The following is a 27,041-nucleotide window of genomic DNA, read 5'->3' as shown; positions in this document are numbered from 1 at the left end:
ATAGCTATAACTAATTAAATGAGATTATTTCATTGGAGTTTATGTTCGGAGTATCTGCTCTTATGTTACTTGGTATACTTCCTCCGTAAACGGTTATTTGCAACATTTACTAAAAGTAGGTGCTACTTATTATTTGCATCACTTTCATTTTAGGACAAAAAATATCTATGTTCACACTGCAAATACCTAACATATTCTTACTTTTTCACACTTACTTTTTATTTTATCTTTACATTACATGGACAATTTTGTATTTTACGTTTCTCTCTCTTACTTTTTCCCACTACCAAATTTTGCATAGGCCTCCGTGAACGGTACATTTGTTGCAAATAACCGTTTACGGAGGAAGTATATATGTTTTGACTTTCACATTTAGACTAAACGAACCAAGCACAGGATTCATTTATTTGCCTCTCACAAAAGATAATCTGTGATAGTGATTAGAGACGTTAGTGGGTTAGTCATTGATGAATTAACTTTTATTTTCATTTTCTAGTATAAGTTGAATTTGAGGATTTTACTTTCGAACTTTTCTCTTTAACCATACTAGACGTAAGTCGTACAGTGCATGGGGATTTAGTTATTGTAATAGGATCACTATTTTTTTTTTTTTTTTTTTTTTTTATTTTTATTTTTTACTAACACATTGGTTTTTTACCTACAAAAAACAATTTTTTTTTTTTTATAAATCGCTAAAAAAATATATTATTTTTATATTTTGATTATTTTTAATATACAATCTTATTTTTTAATATATTCAAATTTTTTTAAAAAAAACAGTTATTTTTATAGTAATTCAACTAATTTAAACTATTATTCGTTAATTTTGTTTATATGACGGTCGAGTATTTACTTTTATATTATGAAATTGTAACCCTTTTTTATTTAATTTAAGATTTCATATCATTAATTAGATATATGGATAAAATTCCTATTATTATTATTTTTATTTATTCTAAACATTGAAGTTTCCCGTCAAAAAAAAAAGAAAAAAAAAACATTGAAGTTATTTTTCATTGTAATTTTTTGTTTTATTACGTGACACTTGAATTTAAAATCTTAAACCTTATTTGTAGATTTTGTGACGATTGAATTTTTTTTATTCGAAATAAATTGCAATTCTCTCTTAAGTGCAATTTCTATTATTAATTGTAAATAATGTGGTTCATATATATCCTTAAATATAAATCATTTTATATCTCACTCTATTCTTTATATACAATGTAATGCAACATAGCACTAGTATATTTGATCTTATTAGTTTGTTATACGGTTATACCTTTGAATTTATCATCTTAAATTAATAAATAGATTATTTTTTTCTATTATTAAAATCTTTAATATTAACAAATACTCCATAATTTTTTTAATTATTAATTTGAAATCTCATATTTCAGTAGCGTTTTTCTTTTTTCTTTTTTTTAGGTCTTTCTTTAAATTTGTTATAAATAATGGTATTAATTTTTGCGACGCTTAAATATCGTAATTATGAAATAAATGGTATCATCCTATATCTTTTAGATTATATTCCTGTTAGCAAAGATAAATTTTATTTTTCCTGTAAAAAAAAAGATAAATTTTATTTTATTTGAAGTAATATAAAAATCATTGATCTTATATATTTTTTTTACATACCCTTGAATTTATTATCTTGAAATAATATATAGAAATTATCTTTTTCTATTAATAAAATCTTTAATATAAAGAATAATACTCGTAATATGAAATCTCATATGTCAGTAGCTTTTGATTTTTTTTTTTTTTAAATAAATCTTTCTTTAGATTGGTTATAAATAATGGTACGGTATTTTATGTGGCAATCTGCTATATATGCTCCAAAAAAATCCCTTATTAATAAAACACCACCTAAAATCCTAACCCTAAAAAATTCTATTATTCGATTCATAAACCCTAATCATCAATCATGAATTCCACAAACCCTATGCCTCCTTTAAACAATCCAATGAAAATCAGCAACCATAGTAAGCAAATATCTTGGTCAGATTTACCACCAGATCTCTTATTACCCATTGCTAAACGTCTTGCAACACAACCTGATGTCTTCAGCTTCCGGCAAGTTTGTAAGCTATGGAGAGCATCAGCCCCTCTCTCACTTCTCGTCTCAAAAAACATTTTATCTCCTCTTTTCCCACATCATTTTACAATCAAACCCGATATGTGTTATGCTCCTAAACATTATATCGTGTGTATGAATTGTGTTATTCTCTTGCGGTCAAATGTCAATCCCGAACTCTCGCCTTTTATAATGATTGTTGATGAATATAGGTCCGGTAAGCTATATGTCAGACGTCCCTTTTGTGCTCGTCCCCTTACATGTTATCCTTCTTTTGGTAATGTCAATCTTACTGGTGATCCAGATTTACCACCTTCATTGGATTTGTCTCGATTTCGTGTGTCCGAATTGGCTAGGTTCCCTACTTTGAGTTATTTGAGGGATGCTAATCGTATAATGCAAATAAAACTTTACAAACAAAAACCGTACGACTATCCAAAGCCTAGGGTTGTATTGTTTGTGGATCCAAATTGTGAAAATTGCGCTACTGTAAGTGATTATACACTTGTGGAAGTGTCTCAATATGGAGATCTAATAGTAACAAGGTTTAATGGGGAAAGCCATAATAAGTTTACTTACACTTCCAAGAAAAAGGGAAGAAGGCTTGTAGACTTGGTGAATTTTAAGGGGAAAGTTTATGTCATTGATAACTACCATAAGGTACTTTCGATTGATTATCATTCATTGGAACCGTCGAAAATTGTAAAATCACTAAAAAGTGAAAGAATGGGTTACAACAAATTTCTGTTCGTATCATGTAATGAACTCTATGTAGTTTCTATGTGGTCGACTATGTTGTTGCCGTTGGAGGTAAAGGAAGAGTCCATTGACTTTACGTTGTTTAAGCTGAACGAGAAGGAAAAGAAGTGGGATAAACTTGAAGGTATAGGTGATGATAAGATATTGTTTCTCACATTTGATGGCTCCTTCGTTGCCTCGACCAACGATTTTCCTGGATGTAAAGGAAATTGCATAATATTTTTCAGGTCTACATCGCGAAACTTATATATTAAGATGGATTGTCGTTGTTATTATGAAATTTATGTTTTTCACTTTGATGGTGGTGATAGTGGTCCTATTTCATCTTATCCTGGCTACTCCGATATCGTCGTATGGCCGCCCCCATCGTGGCTCTGGAACTATTCTGCTGGTTCGTCCAAAGGGTGATATTAACCTTCAATGAAAGGATCTTATATGTATGCTTAAATTAAGACTTAAGACATATTACTATATTTTTTTTTCATCTTTTATTTATTACGATTTTTTATTTTAAATAGATTAGATGAGTTGGTGAAACTGTCAAAATGCTAGCTTTTATTAGATATTCCAGTTAATCTATTTGATTGCTGTAGTTTGTCAATTTTTTTGGCCAACTCAGTTTTCTGCCAACATACACGATGATGCGAGGCAGACATGTTACCAAACGAAATATAACTCCGCTACGTTACTCTGTAGAAAATATTTTAATAGTAGTGTTAAATAAGTACTCTGTACTATAAAAGTATTTTAAAAGTAAAACCTAGCAGAAAGTCTATCAAAAATTTTAAAAAATAATAAAAAATTAAAAAATTTAAACGTACGTCATATTGTGAAAAACTACATCTTCTAATCGTTTAATCGAACTTACAAATTTATTTTGCAATATTAATATTCTGTAACTTTATCTTATTATTAATATTTTATAATATGCATTGCATATATGTAAGGTTTCCTTAACATTTTTTTTCTTCTACTATGCATTATTGTAAAGACAGATAAGTTGTGAGCCTCTACCATTCTTCTGTCATATATATGCAGTATCAACCATGCAAAAAGAAAAAAAAATAAAAAAAAATCATGTATTCTCCTGTACAATAATACATAAAAGGGCTACAAATTAAAAATTTCCAAGTTTTTAAAATTGCATTATACACCAAACTGAAGAAACAGGCACACCTGAACATAATTTGCAGGCCACTTTAATCTTCACTTTCAATGTTGACCCACAATCACCTTTATGCAAATTAAAAATAACAATTTTGTTTAATTTGAAAAACAAATTGATCATACATAATAACATAAAATGAAACTTAAAATATGAAAACATATATAGTGGAATGAAAAATAGAAAGGAACTTATTATTTTCAATAGGGTAGGTCTATGAACAATTAACTTTCCTTTTTAAAAAACACTACTAATCTTTCATCAAAAAAAAAAAAACACTAATTTTGGGTTTAGCATCCCTTTATATATATTTTACAAAAAAAAACACTAACACCTTTGTAAGTTTGAGAAGACTTTTTCACACATATTTTTTAAATAACAGTTAATCTTAAAGCTACAATTAGTTTGAAAAAAGTTTAATATATATATTTATTTATTTTTTCTTGCATATTTTCTCTTAATATAGTTCGTTCCAGCGCATATAAGCCAGAAAAGTCTAACTATATTTAAGGTGTCTTATATTTTCAGCACCTTATCATATTAGATTGTGCATAGTTGTAGGTCATCATTCAAAAGGACTAATGACGAAGAATCTCTGTTTACAAAAGTCTTTATTCAAACTAGATTTGAAGGTCCAGCAGACTTCACTTAACACATTATTAGACATTAGCTAGTTTTAACCTTCTCTTGGCTCTTGGAACAAGAATTTGATTTTTGGTTCTAGTGTTTTGCTTATGTAGCCTATTAACCTTTATTTTGTTTTTCGGTGAGTGTATTCTTGCGATTTATTGAGACTACTTCGGCAATGGTACATTAAAAGGAGTTAAATTTGATAAGTTAATTGAAATGGATTAAGTAGTAGTTGAAATCGATAAAGTGCTAAAATTAATAAAAGTATTGAAATAGCAGAAAATCTATCCTGAATTTTGAGATGTCTGCTATTGAGTTGATAGGAGCTCTTTTGCCAATTTATTTGTCCTATAAACGATTTCCACTGCATTAAGCTTGGCTATGTAATATTCTTGTACTTACTGTATTATTAAATTGTAACCCTTTTTATTTAATTTAAGATTTCTTCTCCCATTTCTCGCGCCTGTCTCGAGGCACTGCAAGCGTTTTTCGTTTTTGAAATGGTAAGTAGCGGTCAGAGGGTGGCAAAGAGCGGAGAGGGGAGGTTTCGAAGGATTTGGAGATTTCTGAGTTCATATCAATCACTGAACTAAAAAAAAGTAGAAAAATCATAAGAGAAGAAAGCATGCTTAAGTCAATCGGAAAGGTTTCAAAAAAAGTAGGCATATGTCGTACCAAGAGTATGCATCCGTCTTTATCTCCAAAAACAGGGTGATAAAAATCTTTATACTATTTTTTTATTAATTTAAACTTTAAAGTTATTTTTCGTTGTATTTTTTTTTTTTTTATCATGCCACTTTAAATCTAAAATTTTAAATCTTATCTGTTGATTTTGTAATGATTTCATTCGAAAATAAATTACAAATCTCTTTTTATTAACTAAGAAATCATAATTTCCAATTTGGCAATCTAAAATCTAACTTTAATTTTTTATTTTTTTTGTTACTATAGGGAAAATAATGCATTATATAGTCTTTTAAATTATTTTTAGATAATTTCTTTTATATTACGGTATTACCTCATCATTATTCTTTGCAATGCTTAAATATCATAATTATGAAATAAATGGTATCTGAAAGATTATTTTCCTCAAATCAATCCATTAATTTGATTGATCACAATAAAGCGGAGCCGCATAACCAAAGGCTAGAATCAAGGAGAGTCAAAAGCAATCTCCTAGAAGGAATATTGCCAGCTACAACTTAGGAGTCAACCGACTACAAACTAGGAAAAGATAAATGCTCCTAACTAATTTACATTACAAAATTTTTATTATATATTTAACAGTATCATCTTATATTTTTTGGATTATATTCCTGTTCGCAAGTGATGAAGTTTATTTTATTTGAAATGATATTATTTGTCTATTATACCCTTGAATTTATCATCTCATTGATAATTAATAGATGTTTTATATTAATAAAATCTTTAATATTAAAAATTAATATTATTCTTTTATTAATTTGAAATCTCATATTTCAATATCGTTTGCATTTTATTAGTGATAAGGATTGACTATGTCAATATCAATCCTTGATTATTCTCCTATAATTGAGCTAGAATTATATTCTTGTAACTGAATATGTTGACTTCTAAGCTTCTAGCGTATTACTTTAGCTTGTAAATGTTATATATACTTTCCAAGTCAATGAAAATAATACAACTTATATCTAAATAATGTTAGCGTTCTTTATTTTGATTGATTATAAATAATGGTATTTTATGTGGCACTCCATTATATAATGCTCCAAAAAACTTCTTTATATTAATAAAAACACCACCTAAAATCGCAAGCATAAGAAAATCTATTATTCAATTCATACACCCTAAGCATCAATCATGAACTCCAAAAATCCTAAACCTCCTATATCTTGGTCAGAATTACCATCGGAGCTCTTATTACCCATTGCCAAACGTCTTGCTACACAATCAGAAGTCTTAAACTTCCGAAGAGTTTGTAAGATATGGAAAGCATCATCCCCTCTCTCACTTCTCGCCTCGAAAAATATTTTATCTCCTCTTTTTCCACATCATTTTACAATAAAAAAACGATACGTATTATATTCCTAAACATCAAAGTGTGTGTATGAATTGTGTTATTCTCTTGCGGTCAAATGTCAATCCCGAACTCCCGCCATTTATAATGATTGTTGATAAATATAGCTCCGATAAGCCACATGTTAGACGTCTCTTTCGTACTCGTCCCCAAACAAATTATCCTTATTTTGGCAATTCCAATCTTACTTCATTGGATTTGTCTTGATTTCGTGTGTCGAAATTGGCTAGATTCCCTACGGTGGTGATAGTGGTCCTATTGCATCTTATCCGGGCTATTCCAATTTCATCGTATGGCCGCCCCCGTCATGGCTCTGGAACGAGTTTGGTTCGTCCAAAGGGTGACACTATACTTAAACGCTCAATAAACTTTAATAAAAGGAACTCATATGTATGCTTAATTAAGTTAAAGAGTTAAGATTAATTAATTGCTAATTTTTTCTTCTTTTATTTATTCATCTATTTTAAATAGATTAGATATGTATGCTTAAGTTAAGAGTTAAGATTAATTGCTAACTTTTTCTTCTTTTATTTATTCATCTATTTTAAATATATTAGATGAGATCGTGAAACTTTGAAAGTGGTCTTTTATCAGATGTTATATGCCTATATATGTGGACTAATCTTGTGCGATTGCTATGATTAGGTTTCATAGGAAGTGCTATATGCCTATATATGTGGACGAATTTTATGCAGCAGAAATCATTTAATTGTAGGTTGCAGCAAGTAACAGGTCGTCCATCATGAATTAATACTCAGTATGGAAGCTGCAACAGCAGAATTGATGTGTAGTTGTGTACGACATACTCTGTATCATCCACAAAGTATGTGCTCTACTTTCTTGCAATGACCCCCTTCACCTTTAGGAATTGATCTTGATAAAGCATTAAACAATGTGCTCCGCAGTTTCTGGTTCAATATTATGCAATAACATTTAAATAAACTATTCTCAAGTACACTAAGCTCCCACCCTATATGAGCTTAACTTCCAGTTGAATGTAAGTCGGGTTGCTCCCTCTGTCATAAAGGCTTTAAATATGCACAAAGGCATGGTCAATAGAACAAAATTTGAGGGTATTTTAAAGGAGATCGAGAAGGTCACAACCCAAGTTGCAGACACTAAAACTATGTTTCTTGCCGAAGGTGGTGGTTTAGAACAGATGGCTAGGTGAGCAAAGGAGAACTGTTTGCGAGAGCTTGAAATTTCTTGACTAGATGGCTATCTCGACGGAAGCCTAGGAGCAAAAGTTTGTTGATTTCTATTTATTTTCTTGGTCGAGTGATTTACGAAACTTAAATTTGGGGAGGGTTAGTTTCTGGTATTTCACAATGGACAGCAGCAGCAAGCTACTTTTGAAGTTTTATTATTAAACAAAAATTGCTTGCAGTTCAGAATTTTTTTTTGTTTGGCTCTGCCCCCATTAGGCCTTTCAAACTGTTAATATACTATGTTGTCATTGAATCTATCTGCTTGAGTTTGACAGTAAACTTATTTGCGAACCAAAAGGAAAAAAGATTTCTGAGAGTTATTTCCTGGATCCGAAAGAGATGCGATCACTTGTTTTTCAAAAACTCAAAGCAGTACTATACTAGTGCATATACTATACAATTGCATCAGTTATACTCTCTTAGAAATGTTCTGTAGTATGAAGGTTTAAGCTTCAACTCACCTTGACAATTTTTAAGAAACTAAGGATGAGAATTTGGTTGAGGCCAGCTCTTCCTAGCCGATAAATGGTTGTGCAAACAATATTGACATATTGTCAAGCCTATTGTTAGTGTTAAGAGTATGTTATCCATTCTTCTTTAGTCTTTACGGAGTATGTGTTATCTGTTACCATTGCCTTTGGCATTAAAAAAGATTGTTTAACATCGTTTAATGTCTGAGTAGCTCGCTCGTATTTGATTGTGGATTTTAAGGTATTCACTTATCACACTATAAGTCTGCAACTATTTTTTTTTTTTTTTATTTAACTTGTTTCATTTATCATTAATGTATAACTTTAATTATTAATGTCTTTATATATGCTTACGGAATAGTGTAGAAAGACCATAAAAATATTTAAAAAAAAAAAAAGAAAGGACAACACTGATATTTTTAATAAAATATAAAATATGCTGCAGCCAGGGTTCGGACCTGGAATCTTCATGATAGATTTGCCAATGTGCTACTGCAGCTTAATGTGATTCTAGTGCTAAATTTTTTTTATTTAAATCAATAAAGTTTTTTTAGGCTTTTTACTTCGTAGAAAAAATCAATTGCTGCAGCCAGGATTCGAACCTGGAATCTTAAACTTAGATTTTCCAATGTGCTACTGCAGCTTAATGTAATTTCACTGCTTTAAAATATTTATTTAAATCAATAGCGTTTTTACTTCGTATAAAAAAAATATTGCTGCAGCCAGGAGTCGAACCTGGAATCTTCAACTTAGATTTGCCAATGTGCTCTCGATCTGTTATAGACACTTTAAAAAATTTATTTAAATAAGTCCACACTAAATTTCAAAAAGATAAAATAAAAATAAAAATAAATGATAATAGCTGTTTCTTTTGCGCGGGAAAAGTTTTGTTAGTTACGCAACTTTTGGCGCCAAATATATTGTGGGGGCAATTAGCACCACTAATCACAATAAGATGGTACAACAACACACCAAACTTGTTACCAAAAATTCAGTTGAAAAAAACAATGAGTCGCCGAAAATTCTCTTGGTCGGACTTACCACCGGAGCTTCTATACGACATCGCGGAACGCCTCGAAACCCGAGCCGACATCCTGCAGTTCCGGGCAGTCTGCAAAACATGGCGGGATTCAGCCACTTTCTCTCTCCTCTCCAAGAAAAGCATCATATCCCCAATTTTACCCCACAATTTCTCCACTACTACCCCTCCATTGCTTCTTCTGAGAGGAGACCCTTCTGTAATTTCTTCCTGTTCATTACATTTAGGGGCTTGTTCTGTGTTTCTGCTTCGATCGACTCTTAATCCTAGGCTCCCACCATGGTTGATCACTGTCGAGGAGTTGAACCCCGGTAAGCTCTTCATCCGTGACCCGCTTTCTCGTTTCGATGTTGTCGATAATTTGCCTGATTATGTAAGGAGAATTTTGGGTTCGTCTTGCTTTCATGTTTCGGAGATTGGTAGATTGTATGCTATTAGATTGAGGGATATTTGTCAGGAAAGTTTACAGTGGAGGAAATGGTCTTATTTTTATAATAAAGTTGTTTTGATTGAGAATCCAAATTGTGAAACTAAATCTGCAATTGATGGTTGTATTGCTGTTGTATTGTATTGTAATGGGAATTTGGCTAGAATTAGGCTTAAAGATGAGAATGAGAAGCATTTGAGTTATTCTCATGTTATGAAGTTTGATGATATAGTTGAGTTTAAGGGGATGGTTTATGTGATTGATCGGAAAGGAAGGGTTTACTGTATGAGTTTTCGATACATGGGGTTGTCGAATGTTGTGTGTAAGCCAGTGGGTGATGGCTATGCAAACGATAGGAGAAAACGTCTTGTCGAATCATGTGGTGAGCTTTATTTGATTTATAGGAGTCATGAGTGTTATGCTGATGTTGCTTTTAAGGTCTTTAAGCTGAATGAGAAGCAGAGGAAATGGGATGAGGTACAAGGTATCGGTGATGATCGAATACTGTTTGTGACTTTAGATGGGTGTTTCTTTGTGCCGGTGAAGGATCTCCCTGGATGGAGAGGCAATTGTATTGTGTTTTATAGAAATTCTTTCCCTACATATAATTTAACTTTAAGGGTTGATCGAGATATCTTCAAGACCGAGAAGAAAACTAGATTCGACGTTGCTGTCTTTCACTTTGTGGGTGGTGATTGTGGTCCTGTTGCATCTTTTCCAGGCTATTCTGATGTGTTTTGGCCATCTCATGAATGGCTTTCATCTGATACAGATTGGTAAGATTAGTTTCAATGTATAAATTTATGGAATTGTTCATCTGTGTGCCTGCTTTTCTATTAGCCAATCTAGCTTGATTGGTCTGTTTATTGTGGAAGTATCTCCTAACAAGATTATGAGCTATAGATGATTATGCTAGATAAACTCGTTAACTTTTAATTCGTGTAAGATGCATTCATATTTCTTTTTGCTTGAATGTAGATTGGTGAGGTATGGTCCAGGGATTAGGCTCCACAATTGTTCTTCATTGAAACATATTGCCCTGTCTTTCCACTAGTACACTAGAGTAGCTCTTCATAAATTGCATGCAGTTCCTATTCTGATTTTCAATTGCTTCTTGATTAATTGATGCAATAACTTATTTGTGTTCTGTGGACTTTTCAAATACATGTACATTCAAGTAGTATTTATAGTTTTCTCAGATCATGAAATTATGTGAGTTTTGCATTTAACAAAGATTTTATTCAAGGTTAATGTAACATTTTAACCAATGTCTTCTTGCTCTAGAACATTCCTCTGAAATCAAATCAGCAAGGGTTTTAATAAGATATCTTCTCCCTGATATCATTTACTATAAGATAGCTGTGGAATGTGCTCATTAAAAACAAGAACTCAAAAAAACAATACATTATACATGTATGTTTATTGCTAAGTTGTTTGTTCTTGGGTCTTAATACTCTAAAGAGCTTTGAAATTATGTGTTTATTTTGTTTTCCAAAAAGGGGTTCTCCTGAATACAAAGTAACACAAAATGATAGCTTCTCATACCGGAGCAGAGTGCGCACCTCCTATAGCAATCTCTCCCATAATAGTTCTGAGTCAAGTGGCATTGAAGAAACCTCCTGTCCACTAGGATTTTGGGCCAAGACACTAGCTAAAGACTATAATTCTTCAACAGGAATTCAGGAGATACTATCTGTTGAAGGTTTGATCACTGATGTCTTAAACAATTATATCAGAATGGCATATTGAAGTTTTTTTTTGTCCCCTAATTTATCTTCCTGATTTTAATTTGCCTGATTTAAGATGCTGGAACCCTTGGTATTGCAACGAAGATGCAGCCAGATACTGATTTTTTGCCTACTACTACTGAGGTATCAACTGTCTGCATTCTGCCTGAGTAATGTTTATTTTTTTCATACAATATTTTACTCTTCTCCTAATTTTATTATGCAGTCTCTTAGAAGTGGTTCCTCAAAGACGAGATTCCAGGGGGTAGATGTTCATCCAGATTTATTACCCATATTGAGTAAAATCTGGGCTAAGTATGGCAACATACTTGAAGGACAGTTGTTTCGAAGCAATGATCTTGTAGCTTCGGCATTGGAGTCAATGGCTAAAATGGTAATCCTTCTTCAAAACACCAAAGGCAGGCCATTGAACAGCTCTGAAGTTGATTATCTTTGTTCCACCCTTTATGACCTTCATCTTATGCGCTTTAACATAAGTTGGTTGGTTCCCTGTGTTGTCGAGGCCTTAGCAATGCACAAATGCATGGCTAATATAGAAAAACTGTCTGATACTCTGAAGGAGTTTGAGAAGTCACAACCTGAAGTTGCAGACATGAAAATAAAGTTCCTTGCTGAAGTAGGTCGCTTACAGAAGATATTAGATAATCACTGAAAAATTGTTTGCGAAAGTTTGGGTGTTTTTGAATGCCTTGACAGAAGCAATTCTTAAGGAGAGGACTTGTGTTCAGAACTTCAATATACCTTTTGAAAATTTTAGTAAGAGTGGAAAACGGTACACAAAGGGCAGCAGCAGGTACTATTGTGGAACTTGATACAATGGCTTTCTGCATCCTGTAGTTGTAAAGCCAGATTATACACAGAAGATTGCATTAAGACATTTCTTGGTCGCGGCCTTATTAAACCTCAGAAATTTGCTTAACTGAAGGACTGTTGTCATCAAATTTATCTGTTATGGTAAACTTTTCCAATCTTCTTGCAGTTTATTGCGTTTTAGATTATTTATTCAATTAACAAGCATAGACTTTAATATGTAGATGATGGAGCTCGAACTTATGACCTTAAAATCATGAGAGTTCCCCACAATCTCTACCAAGCATGCTTACTTGGTGCAGATGGAAACTTTCTTATATGAACTTTACACAATCAAAATATCGTTGATGCACCCAGATAGTTGCTATACTGGTTGTGATAATAATTGACAAGCTCCGTTTTTTTACTTTAATTACAAAGAGTTGTGACTTGTGAGTCTTGTTGACCATATATGACAACATTCGTAATTTAAGAAAATTAGTTAACAAGCCTTTTCAATATTATTTTTAATCTTGTCATATAAAATATGAAAGCGTACGTATTAGGAATCTAATAACAAAGCATTACTAATTTATATAGAGCAACGGAGTACCAATTATTTGACCCTTTATTTTTTGACGGGGATGTAGTTAATAGTATACACGACTATAACTTTTGGGAAAAAAAATTGTTTTTTTTATGTTTTTTTTTTATTTTGAAAGCTGCTAGATTTTGAATTTGATTAATTACCGACATAGTGAATAAATTGAGTACTGCTCTTATTTATATCTTTTCTTCTTGATTTTTATAGTTATTGTAAGAGTTTCGTTGTTATAGTATGTAACTTTTACGGTCACTTCTCACAATTGGAACTCCTGACGTAAATCATGTAATAGGGAATAAGTTTTTCAATATAATAACCCTGTTAATTTCACTTTTCTACGTTGTGTCTCAATTTATATCACTTTCTACACTGTAATTCTAATATACATTTTGTTTCCATACGATAACCTTGCCATTATCCCGCCTTTAAAAAATTCCGATAATGGAGCCCACTCTCCATTTATTAATATTTTTTTTATCGATTTGCGCGTTGGAAAACCTTTCGTTAAAGGTTTTGGGGGCTATTTTAGTCCTTAAGGATCCAAATTTGAGCTCAGATTTCACAAAAAAGTAACGTAAATACCTCGTGTTGCTTATTAAAAAATGTCTCAATTTACGTGTTCACGTTTTAATAAGCAAAACGAGGCATTTATATTACTTTTTTGTGAAATTTGAGCTCAATCTGGACCCTTAAGAACTAAAATAGCCCCCAAAACCATTAACGGAAGGTTTTCCAATGCGCAAAGCCGCAAATCGATAAAAAAATATTAATTAATGGAGAGTGGGCCTCATTAACGGAATTTTTTAACGGCGGGATAATGGCAAGGTTACCGTATGGAAACAAAATGTATATTGGGGTTACAGTGTAGAAAGTCATATAAGTTAGGACACAAAATAGAAAAGCAAAATTAATAGGGTTACTATATAGAAAAACCCAAAAATAAAAAAAAGTCTATAATCGAAAATGAAACAATGTGCAATGTGCATATTGATTTCGATCTTATTCTCTTGAACACAAAGTTTTAGGTGGTTGACTTAAATTTGTTAAAAATAGAGTGTTATATGAGGTTTTTTGGAGAATAAAAATTATTTTTTAACAAAAAGAGAGAAAATTATAATAAAATAGTGTAGCATATTTGCATTTAAGAATTTGTTGCATTTTAAAAAGACGTGTGTATCAAATTTAATAGTGAATCAATAAATAAAAAACCTAAAATTTTACAAAGAAATAATAATATAAGTTCAGCAAATATCAGATATAGAGAACGAGGCAGTAATTTAAGCCTAGATTCATTAATTAGTCCATCTTTTATGAAATAAGATTCCGTATTTTATCATGTGTAATATGTCAGCGAGTGAGGTAGTACATGTCAAGTGTGATCATGTCATGTAGATCCCAGCACGTGTGTATATGAATGTGGGGGCGCATGTTATACATTTGTCATTTTTCCTTTTGCGTTACTAACCTCCACAAAGAAATCGTTCTTCAACAATTCCGATTCATCACTCTAATTCTTAGGGTTTCACCACCTTAAAAAAAACCTCATGAAGGAGCCATAGGAATAGAGACCCCATAAAAATAAATAAAAGATAGGGCGAGGATCTAAAATTTAAAAGCTACCCAATTTGGACGTATAAAAGTTCATTTCTAGCAATATAATTTAATTTAAGAAGCAACTTGCACTTTAAATACTATAAATCTATTTTTTCTACAGGTAAGCCAGTAACTATATATCCATAATTTTTTGTTCAAAGAGAAATTTCAATTGGGGGAGTTTTATTAATTAAATCATATCAAGATCCACTAAGTTATGATTACGAAATATATTAGGTGTATCATATGTTAGCAAGCTAAGTGATGTACGTAGTATCAAGTGTGATTATTTCATTATACACTTTTCAACACGTGCCTATGTGGGGTGTAATTTTATACATACACATCAACACATGTCTTTTCCTTTTGCATTATAAAAAGCTACTCTTTTTTTTTTTTTTTGAAGAACATGTACTTGTACAAAACTTGTACTTTTAAACTTTTAGACCTATTTCCTATATATGCCGGTAACTATATATCCTACTTGTTCTTTTTTACGATCTAAAATCCAATAAGAGAGAGCATTACTAATTGAATCAAATCAAGAACTGCTGAGTTACTGATATCACAATGAATCGATATGAATATTTATGTATTTATGCTCATTTTAAAATCTTAAAATAAGAAGGAAAATAAAAGGTATAGTGTTAAATGAGAATGAAAAAACCACCCTTAGGTATACCTATTTCGGAAAATGTTCTATTAACTCATGGGGTTACCAATCCTATGAGGTGGATGCTGACATGTATGATGATGTGGCTATACCTTTTAATTGCTTGAATTATATTCCATTTACACCAATGCTATTTCCCATTTACAATGCAAATCATCTATCTTGATTTAAGGCATTCCAACGTGTTTTTTCAGGAGAAAGATCTGCCAACCTTGTGTTTTTCCATTCTTCTTATATGTTTTTTTTAGCATAATCTTAATTTAGTTTCGAAATAAGAAGAGTAAAAACAATTAAAAGCTTATGGAAACTAACTGTTTTATTAAAATATTTCGACAAATTTTAACTCTTCCGACTTTATTTTTTTTTAAGATAAAACAATTTTTCAACTTATTGGTTTGTTTATATTTTTTTAAGTAAAATAAAAAAAAAAAACTGTCTAAATTAACAATAATACATTGCAATATATTCATTATTTTTTTTAATAAGATTTGTAACTAGTTTTTAGTAAAAGACGCAAATCAATAATGTAGTCTTTATATATATATATATATATATATATATATATATATATATATATATATATATATATATATATATATTTGTAACGTTTATAAGATTATATACTCGGAGTACTAGTATACATCTTAGGAATAGTTTAGCTAAATAAAGTTATACAATCACTGTCTTTCAAAAAAAAAAAAAAAAGGTTATACAATCACCAAGACTAAAGAGAAGATTAAGACTAAGTTATACAGAATAAATCATATAAACTAATGTTCCTATAATCAAGGTAAAAAATAACCAAAGATATTAACCTTGAGGATGTCAATCTTTAACAATAATAACCTCCTATACACTAGCCTCAACTCACGTAAACACTACCAAAAAAAAAAAAAAATCAAATTTATCATATACTTGTAATATATTATCTTATGAATACGTATTCAAAAAAAATCTTATGAATATATAATCTTTTGGTTATTACCTTAATAAAAACTTAAAATATTTGATAAAATCTCCTCAATTGCTCTATATTTCTTCATTTACCAATGTGTGGCCTTGGTAAGTAAGGCAATGCTTTTGCCAGTTAAATGATAGGAAGGAAACCCCAATTATTAGAAAACTTCCTTAACAAATAAGTATACGATAAATTCCCTAGCAATCTAGAATACACAATATTATCACCTAATCTTAATAATATCCCTTATATTATATATTATATTTAGCCTGCTTTGTAGTCTCTCTCGTAGCTTTGTACTTTTTATTTATTTTGTCAAATTTTAAAATAATTAGTGAAGTGATATTATTAATAAAAAAAATTAAAAAAGAGATAGAGTTGAGTATTTTGATCTAAATATGCTTAGAGCATTTCATTAATACCAAATCTTGACAATACTAGAATATTAAAATAGACGATCTTTACTCTTCATTGCGTTCATTAAAAAAAAAAGTCTAGTCTAAATTGACAATTTCATTCAAGACAACCGTTCATCCCATCACTAACATTCTTCACAAGAGCAAAATTTTCCACCATAACTGCAGCATCCTTCTTCTTCTGTCCAACCGAAATAATCTTCATGTCAGTAGCTTGTTTAACCTTCTTTTGTGAGGGAAGGGTTCCCGCAAGAAGTTGTTTTCTCATTTTAGGGGTATTGGAACCAGCCAAAGGAGTTGAACAAGCTTGGAATTCTTCAAAAATCTCATTAAGCTTGACTAAAGGTTTATCCATAACAATGACTTTCTTAATGTTCCCCATCTCGTTACACTCTATAAACCTCCTAAAAAGCTCCTTAATTTCCATTTTTAACTTGCTATGATTATCAGTAGTGTTTTGGTACAAGGTATTCATTGAACTGGGTGAAACCTCAACAAGCTTTGAACAACTCATTTTTTTTTCTTCAAAAAGATTTTTTTTTACGATATACTGGTTGTGAGAATGGGATGGATAAACTCACAATTTATATAATTTGAAGGAAGGAATCTTGTGAGACTTACAAATTTTGAAATGGAATGTAGCATTGGAATGAGTAACATTGGAATTGAACAAATGAAGGAGACGAAGAGTTTTTTCAATTCTCCAAATTTGGTCTTAATTCTCTTGTTTATTGAACTTTTACTTTTTTTTGAAAATTGGAAGATTATTAATTTATTTGTACAACATTCATATATTGAATTTACTTGTACAATGTATCTTACCTTGAATATATTATTGTACAATGTATCTTTCTTATATTGTACAATGTATCTCATAGCCAAAGTTTTTTTTTTTTTTTTTTTTTTTTTTTTGTTATACATGAGTTAATCGTACAAAGTCTACAAACTCCCAATCATATATCATCCCTTTTTAAAAAAAAAAATATAATACAACTTACTTATTTGATTAAATTAACTAATTTTTATATTTATACTTATTAGATCAGATTAATTTATTTTATCTTGACGTGTATTTTTTTTACTTTTTTTTATCACTTAAATTATTTTTGTGATCACAGGGATGATATTATTTTTTACTAGGAAATAAAAACACATGAATTAATATCATTGATACTAAAAAAAAAATGTTTAATAAGAATTTTTTATCACAACTTATAAACGTATAATGTCGCTCAATGGACCTTTTATGTTCACCAATCACAACTTCACAAGTATACCATGTTGTCTATTAAATTGATCATACGTATATTTTAGGGTTTAGAGTTAAGAGTTTTAACATTGATAAACAAGTATAGGGTTTAGGGTTTAGGGTTTAGAGTTAAGGGTTTCAATAATATTGATACACAAGTATAGGGTTTAGGGTTAAGAGTTTTAACATTGATAAATGAGTATAGGGTTTTAGGGTTTAGGGTTTCAATAATATTGATAAACAAGTATAGGGTTTAGGGTTAAGGGTTTCAATAATATTGATAAACAAGTATAGGGTTTAGGGTTAAGGGTTTCAACATTAACAAACAAGTACAGGGTTTAGGAGTAAGGGTTTCAATATTAACAAACAAGTATGTATAGGGTATAGGGTATAGGGTTTAGGATAAAGAGTTTCAACATTGATAAACAACTATAGGATTATATTGAATACATCTATCGATCACAAGTTTAAAGTTATATCAAATTTATCATATATATTTATAGTTATTCGAAAACTGAATACTTTTTATGATGACTTACAAAAATGTACCAAACTGAATAGATGTTTTGGTACAGGGTAATTTAACTTTTCGTAATTTTTTTTATTGAATAGATCTTTTTAGTAATTTAGTTGATTTTTTTTTTAAAATAATTTAGTTGATTTTTTTTTTATATAATTTGAACCTTTAATCATTTGCAACCTCTAAATAGCCTTTTTTTAAAAAATAAAATAAATTAAAATTTGAGGCATTACCTTAAATCCCAAAATTATAAAAGCATATCATTTGTGGATGAAAAAAATATCTTCATTAACATAAAATCTCAAACTACGGGATTTCAAAAACAAAAAATATCAATCTACCCACTAGGCTATTGCACCACTCATGCACCCACAACTAAAGGAAAAAAAATACACAAAAATATCTCATTACAAAAATCTCAATCAATACAATTGTATTTAGTAGCTTAAGATTTTGTCTTCCATTGCTCAATGTATCATCCATTGCAACTACGCCAGCTTCAAAATTTGGATAGTCTTTTCCACTGCACTTACCAAAAAAAAAAAAATAGAAAAAAAAATTAAAAATAAATAAAACTGAGTATGGTATTGATTTGTAAAGCTACCACAGTTTAAAAAAATGTATTTTGTATTTTACATGTTCAATCTTAACGTCTAAACATATTTGAAGTCGATGGTTGAAACTACATCGATTGACCTTGCATCTACACAAACCCTAAACCCTAAACAACAATAAATAATTAAAAAAAATAATAATGATAATAATAAATATAGTTGCGTAAAAATTCCATTATACAGCTATATACTTACTGCCGTTGCCGGTGTCGTGACATGGTATGGGGGATTATAATATACATTTGGAAACATCCCATATGGTTGATTATACTGCTTTACAAAAAAAAAAAAAAGTCATCAAAATATAAAAATTATACGACAGGTTGAAGAATAAATCATGTTATGTAAAAAAAATAAAGAATATAATGTTTAGATTTACATACCGGGGGATATATTTGAAATCCATGAGAAACATCAGAAGCATTTGTGGATTGCTTTGCTCTTTTTGATGGACGATCATGGTCATTGGCGTAACCTTTACGCTTTGTTGGCCCTCTCCCCTTTCCTCTTTTATCTATTGGGTCAGTCACGGAATCCATATCGTTGTTGGTGTGAACAACTTCAAGATCTTGGCCTTGAGTTACAACAACACGCTTAGGGATTCGTCTTTCCATATACTTTGCCAATATTGGTCAAACATTGAGACATGAGTCCATGCTCATCCTCCATGATGGATTGTGATTTCACACTTAATTCGGAAAGAGAACTCAATACCTCATCATAAAACTTGTCATTCATCATTGCCAATATTGAAATAGGTTCAAATCTATTATGCAATTTCTCATACCTCTTCATCTCCTCCGGTTTTTTCTTGAGTAATGAATAATAAGGAACTGGGTTCTTAAGATGCCCTCTAGGCAAGTCCTTTCTCCATCAATCCAAAATATACCGTTCGGGTACGTAATCACATTCCTCTTCATGTAAAACACGCAATGAGTGGCTACACATGATCCCTCTAAATTCAAAATTCTTGCAGTCACATCGTACTTCTAGGGTTTCTTTATCCATACTTACTTGAAAACTAGTGCACATTGTTCGGCCATACCACATTCTCCTTATTATGACATCATATACACATTGTTTTTCATCATAATAAATTTTAGTAGCATTGTTAGTTGTAAGTCATGTCTTTCAATTGTTGTTGAAATTCAAAAAAAAACTTGGAGGTGTGTATAAATTTTGAAACACATGTTCAAACACATGGTCGGTAGCACAATGTAATGGTGAATCATTCGAATTAAAAGTCTCCTTATCCTCTTCTTTTACTCTTTTAGCTAGTGCAAAACCAAATTGCTCCACAAATTGCTTAAGAGTAGTGTTGATATTGAGAAATCCTTTGAAAAAAAAGTTCATACCTTCACTCCTTTGAGTGCTAGACATGCCGGCCCAAAATGTAGCTTTAAAGTATATAGGCACCCATTGATGTCTAACATTATACATGTCCCTACACCAATTATACTTCTCAAGCTTAAAGATTTTGATCCAATCTTGCCACGCTTCTTCAATCTCTACAATAGTAAGTGAATCATGGAGAGCATTCTTTATTGAGATGTTTCTTTGCATTCCTTACAATATGCCATAAGCACCATTTATGTCGAGCATTTGAAAATACCTAAGCCACCGCATTACCTATAAATTAACAGTTCATATAAATTTAGTGAAAAAGTCAAAATAAAATTTTTAAAAAAATTGTAATGAGAGATGTGAATAATAATGGCATAAATATTGAAAAAAAAAAAAAAAAAAAGTCACTAAACTCATTCTAAAATTCTATATGTTGTTTTTGTATGATATGTATTCTACAAAGTTACTTTTTTTTTTTTACTCAATTACTAGACCAACTTCCATCCAATCCAACCCTTATTATCCAAAACTCATTACAAATCCAACATACATGCCAACACAACTTGATTTGCACGATTTACAGCTCAAGAATAACACAATATAACCCATAGTGCATTTTTTTTTTTTTTTGAGGGAACAAAGATTGCATATTAAATTTAGCATATATAACTTATTATGATTGATATGACATCCTAAACTTTATTTCAAAAAAATTATATAATACCAGTAATGATATCTTAACCAAACAAAAAAAAATACTAGTACTATTATCTAACCATTCCAAAAAATAAAATAAAAATGAAAGGGTAAAAGAAACACTAACCAATGGCTTGACATTGATCAGTTATGATACACTTTGGAGCCTACAAAGTTATCAGTCGCTTCTCCTGATAACAAGGCACAACCAAGAAGGATCAATTGACCATGATTATTGACTCCAATGAACAAAGCAAATGGCACTTTATATCTATTTGAGACATATGTCGTATCAAATGAGATGACATCCCCAAAATCTTTGCATGCTGCTCTACTCCTAAGCTACCATCCGCCCAAAACACATTCTTTGGTGAACCACTCTCATTGGTGTCATACATGTAAAAGAAATTTGAATTGCTTGATATCATTTCGGAGAAATGCCTCTTCATCGCAGCAAAGTCACCTTGTTGTAAACTTAGTCTTCTAGTCTTACTTATCAAATTACGACAATCCCTCTCATCAAAAAGAACATTATTATGGCCTCCATACTTGACTACAAATGAATTATAATTCTTTGCAATGGGAACACCAGCCGTGTCATTTTCCAAGATTGTTCTCTTATTTTGTTCACTAATGAATTTATAGTTTCGCATGAATTTGGAATTTTTCGGATCACAAGACTGGTTGTGCTCTAATTGAACTTTATTAAGCTTCCATAAACCATCGAAACTAAGTGATGCATTTATTTTGAATTGACATACCGTGACAGTTGATTTAGTTGCTCATTGAGGATTATTTGATTTCGATTTAAACTTACCCTCTTTTGAACAAACTAACCTTAATCTCTTACAATCACTATAATCTTCTATATGCCGATTTTGTTCAATGCCTACATCCGTTGTCATAGTTCTTGGTTTTTCTATTCTCTCAGAGCTTCTAATTCTGATTTGAAACCCAACATAATGCCCATATTCATGACAATGGTTAATCACTTCTTCGGCCGATCCAAAAATCATCCCAACATATGGAGTAATGACATTTTTTACACCATCATCACACAAACCTTCATGCTCCACATTGTCCACGTCATTACCAATTTGACCACCTTCACCATATTCAAAATCAGAATTCGCACCATCTCCATCGTCAAAATTGTCTAAGTTTAGATCAAACTCGTCATTAGATTCATCACAATCTTCTCCCACATCAACCACAACCTCATTCTTATCTGTAGAATAGAGTATTCAATATTTAAATCAAAGTCTTGTGGAGGGTCCATCTACATTATATACAATTATATATATTAGTTTTATTTAGTAAATATTAGTTTTAATAAATCATGTCCTATACAATAAATAAATAAATAAAAAATGTCCATATAACCGTTTACCAGAACTCATTAAGCAACGTAAGCTACTTCTAATTTATTAATTAGTGAATATTAGTTATAGAAAAAATATATATGGCAAAATCTTCCATCTAATACTCCTAAACAAACACCTAACTAACGATTATATGAATACTAAAATAAATCAAAATTATATCATACAAATTATATATTCTAAATATATAATGTTTTTGTTGTTATCTTAAAATAACTTAAAATATCCTAAATATTTTGACAACCAATGTCATTAGGGCTGGCAAAAACTGACCCGACCCGAAAACACGATCCGAACCCGGCCTGAAAATATCGGGTTAGGGTTGAGGTTTTTGACACGAAAACTTAAATGGGTTGACACGAACCCGACCTGATATTTAAATGGGTTAGGTTAAGGTTGAGAAATTCAACCCGAAAGTAACCCGAATTGACCCGAAAAAATTAAAACATGTTTTGTTTTGGGCCAGATCCATATTGTACTCCGTATGAGATATATATGTACTACCTAAAGAATAAAACCCTAATATTTATTTCCCTACCCACCAGCCACCGTCACATGTTTTCTTACCTCCACTTTCTCTCTCATAATTTTTTCTCTCTTCTCTCTCATAATTTCTTCTCTCCTTCCTTTAAATGAGTTTTTCACTAATATTCTAACCCAGATCTTCATCAAATGAAAATATGACTTTCATTTTTCTACTACTTCGTTTATTTTTGTGTGTGTTATTAAATAGTTTATTTTTGTTGTTGTTCTTTAGTTCGAAAATCTCTATTGTTTGAAAATAAGAATTTAGTCATTAGTTTAAATAATATTTCGTGTATGTTTGTTTTTCTGTAATTGTTTTTCAATTTATTTAATGATTGTGTCGAATTTTTCTTTCATTCTTTTTTTTTTCTTTTTTGTTTCTCTGATTTTTCTTATTTTTGTTTTGCACGACATGCAAGGTTGAGCTTTTGCTGTTTCATGGTTTACCGACTCATGAATTTGACGCTTCATATGGATCATTATTTTGTTTTATTTTGGAAATGTAACTTCAATTCTCGTATAAAGGTGTACTGTGTGGATTCCAATTTCATACTAAGTATTAAATTATAAAAAATAATTAAAGGATGAATGTATGTGTTGCCAGATCTGAATAAAAATCCAAATTATTGGCTTAATTTTTTCATTAAAAAAAATCAGGTTGAAATCAGGTTGACCCGAACCCGAATAAATCAGGTTAGGGTTAGGATTTCTGACCCGAAAAGTTAAATGGGTCAGGTTCAGGTCAGGGGTTTTTTGACCCGAAACTGAAATGACCCGAACTCGAAATGACCCAACCCGACCTGATTGCCACCCCTAAATGTCATACTCTACGAATGGTACTCCTAAATCAACAATAACAAAATTATATATATAACAGTATTCATTCTTTCAAAAAAAAAAAGAAAAAAAAAAGTGCATATAAGATAGAAACATCATCCTAGGGGTTTAGAGGAGGAATACTGTTAAATACAATTATAATAAGGATTTTTTAAACATAAACAGACAAATTTTTGGTCGGTTCTTCCATATTGGACAAACCTATAAATATGCCCATATTGGACAGAAGTTTACCATTTTTCGCCCATAATAGACTGAGTTTACAGGCAACCGGTTGAAAAGTTAATAAAATTAAAAAATAAAAAACTCAAACCCCCAATCCACTGCCAGCCACCCCTCCTCCCTCCGTCTGACGGCGGCCGGCGCCCAACCCACCCCCGGCGCCGGCAACCCCACCCTCGAACCCTAAACCACCTTGTAAAGCAGCCTCTAATTTTTCCACATTATTAATATAAACCTAAACAAACTCAGATTTTTCCCCGAGATTCTTGATCATTGCTGCTCCTTTCTCCCTGTATAATCAAATCAATCATTAAAACACACACACATATATATATATATATATATATATATATATATATCACAAACCGTAGAATTTAGGGAAAAATTTACCAATTTCGGCCGCCGACGACGATGCGGAGTTCAGGAGAAAGTTTCGAAAGGGTGGGGGTTTCGGGCTGTACCGACATTAATGGTGGGGGTTCCAGGGAGTATTGGCTTCAATGGCGGGGGTTTCGAGGTGTATCAGTTTCTTTGGTGAGGGTTTCGATGGGTGTAGGGTTCAAGGGTGGGTGTTTCAGGGGGTTTCGGGTTCAAGGTTGGGTGTTTCAAGGGGTTTCGGGTATTAGAGGTTGGGGTTTCAACAGGGTTTCTAGGGGCTGCCGGATTTGGTTACTTGTTGTTGGAATTTATGGTGGTGGAAGGAAAGAGGAAAGAGAAAGAAAGGATGAGAGAGAAGGGGAGGTCAGATCAGTGTGGGGTGGGATGTCTAGGTGGGCTGCCGGAAGTTATGGAGGAGGAGGAAGGATAGAGGAAAGAGAAAGGAAGGAGGCAGGAAAAAAAAGAAAAAAAAATTATGTTGTTTAAAAAAAATTATCAAAATTTAAAATTAAAAAAAAAAAATAAAAAAATTTGACCAATGATTTAATGTCCCAAGTGGAATTTTACCTTGTATAACAGGTAAGGTGACCTGCTTGGTCCATTTTGGGAGAAAAAATGCAAACTTCTGTCTAATATGGGCAGATTTATAGGTTCGTCCAATATGGGAGAACCGGTCAAAGGTTTGTCTGTTTATGTAAAAAAATCCTTATAATAAAAAGATACCCACATATATATAAACTGATGCATTGTCTATATAAAATAATAAAATCTTGATGCATTGACATGTATATAGTACATACCTATGATGATCATCGGTTCATCCACATTAACCTCAAACAATAATGATTGACAATTTAAAAGTAAGATATGATTGTATACCTTTTTTTTTCTTCTTTTGATTGATGCAACTATACAAATTATGAGAATAGAATAATGTTTCTTTTTTTTTTTTTTAGATTTGTAACGTAAACAAAATTTGAATCACTTTAGTGTTTTAGATAAACTAGAAATCGGTTTTTTTTTTTCATTAATCTAGTAAGATAATTAATTACCTTAGGAATCAGTTCTTTTTTAAACTAGCAAAACTCCAACAGGCTCTCCACCTAAGCTTCCACCTTGGTTCAACTCAGACTCCATGTCATTGGGTTAGTAACCCACAAGGTTAGTAGATCATTCTCCACCTATTTCTATGTGGACCCGAGTGTATATAAAAGATGTCGATTGGATAGAGAAGATGACCAGACAAAAACATTAAACATGTTTCCACCTTGATATGGTAAATATTATCTTTGCTTAACAGCTAATGTAATAATGTAATAATACTACCGTTATGAATAACATTTGACCAACAACATTCTTCTGCACTCCAAACACCCAACTCTCAACTCACAAGCAAACTTTCACAAACTCTCAGAGAATGCCTGAAACTGAAACCCTGTTAATGGCGGCTGAGAAAATGAGTCGCCAGAAAGCCTGTTGGACTGATACTCCTCCTGAAATCTTATCAGACATCGCCAATCGCCTCGAAACCCGATCAGAGTTCTGCAGGTTCAGGGCTGTCTGCAAGACATGGCAGGGTGAAGCCCCTTTGTCTCGCTTTGATGGAAAAGACAACATTTTATCCCAAATTTTACCCTTCCATTTCTCACCCTCTTTTCTTGCTCGTGAATTCAAGCATCCTCCATTATATTTGGCAGACGAACACCTTGTTTTAGTTGCGAGTTCTGTTTGTCTGGTTCAATCGATTGAAAATCCTGACAATCCGCCATTTTTATTTGCTGTTGAGGAGTTTATTCCTGGTAAGCTTAATCTCAGAACACCCCTAAGTCGACATAATTATACTACATTGCCTGAGAACTTCCCTCAAACTTTGGATTTAAGTCGATTTCGTGTGTCTGAAATAAGTAGGCTGTATACTCTTACTGCTGTTCCAGAACACTCTGATTTGAATATAAGGAATAGGAATTCTCTTACTTTTGATAAAGTAATTCTTTTTGCGGGTTCTAATAATAATGAACGCGAAAATAATACAAATCCACCTGAAATTAAGGACTATTCTCTTATGATGTTGTATAATGATGGCTATACATATGGCACATTGGCTAGAGTAAGGCTTAGTGACGGGGTTATGTCGCCTTTACATGGTCATGGTTTTAAGAAATTTGATGATGTTGTGAATTTTAGAGGGAGGGTGTGTGCTGTTGATCGTAGGGGAAGAACGTATTGGGTGGATAACGGCGTGTTGGGGAAGGTTTTAGCCATGGATAAGACGCCTGGTGAGGGTTTTCAAGGTTGTTGGAAGAAACGTTTGGTTGAGTCCTGTGGCGAACTTTATCTAGTTACTAGATGTCCTATGTACATGAATGTTGTGTTTGAGGTCTATAAGCTAAATGAAAAGCGTAAGAAATGGGACAAACTTGAAGGGATCGGAAATGATAGAATTCTTTTTGCAACGATTGATGGATGCTTCTTTGTCCCTGCTATGGACTTGCCTACATTTAGTGGCAATTGCATCGTCGTTGGTAGGGATGTTTTCCCTCCCTATAATGCTTATAACAATGAACTCGAAAGCCATTGGACTCGTCCTGATATTGCAACAGCATTTGAGGTTGTGATATTTGATTTTGGAAGTGGTGAATGGAGGCCTATAGAATTAGAAGCTGAT

At 31.7% G+C, this 27,041-nt stretch overlaps 1 protein-coding gene across 1 annotated transcript; it reads left to right on the top strand.

The window, feature by feature from the left end:
• Nucleotides 1-1,777: 1,777 nt before the first annotated feature.
• Nucleotides 1,778-3,498, top strand: LOC110727543 (F-box protein At2g17036-like). The gene has a single exon (XM_021907105.1). The coding sequence runs from the start codon at nt 1,925-1,927 to the stop codon at nt 3,239-3,241; it is 1,317 nt and encodes a 438-aa protein (XP_021762797.1). The 5' UTR covers nt 1,778-1,924; the 3' UTR covers nt 3,242-3,498.
• Nucleotides 3,499-27,041: the final 23,543 nt, after the last annotated feature.

This window comes from Chenopodium quinoa, unplaced genomic scaffold (assembly GCF_001683475.1).
Source record: "Chenopodium quinoa cultivar QQ74 unplaced genomic scaffold, ASM168347v1, whole genome shotgun sequence".
Taxonomy (NCBI): Eukaryota; Viridiplantae; Streptophyta; class Magnoliopsida; order Caryophyllales; family Amaranthaceae; genus Chenopodium; species Chenopodium quinoa.
This window is presented reverse-complemented; position numbering and strand designations above follow the sequence as displayed.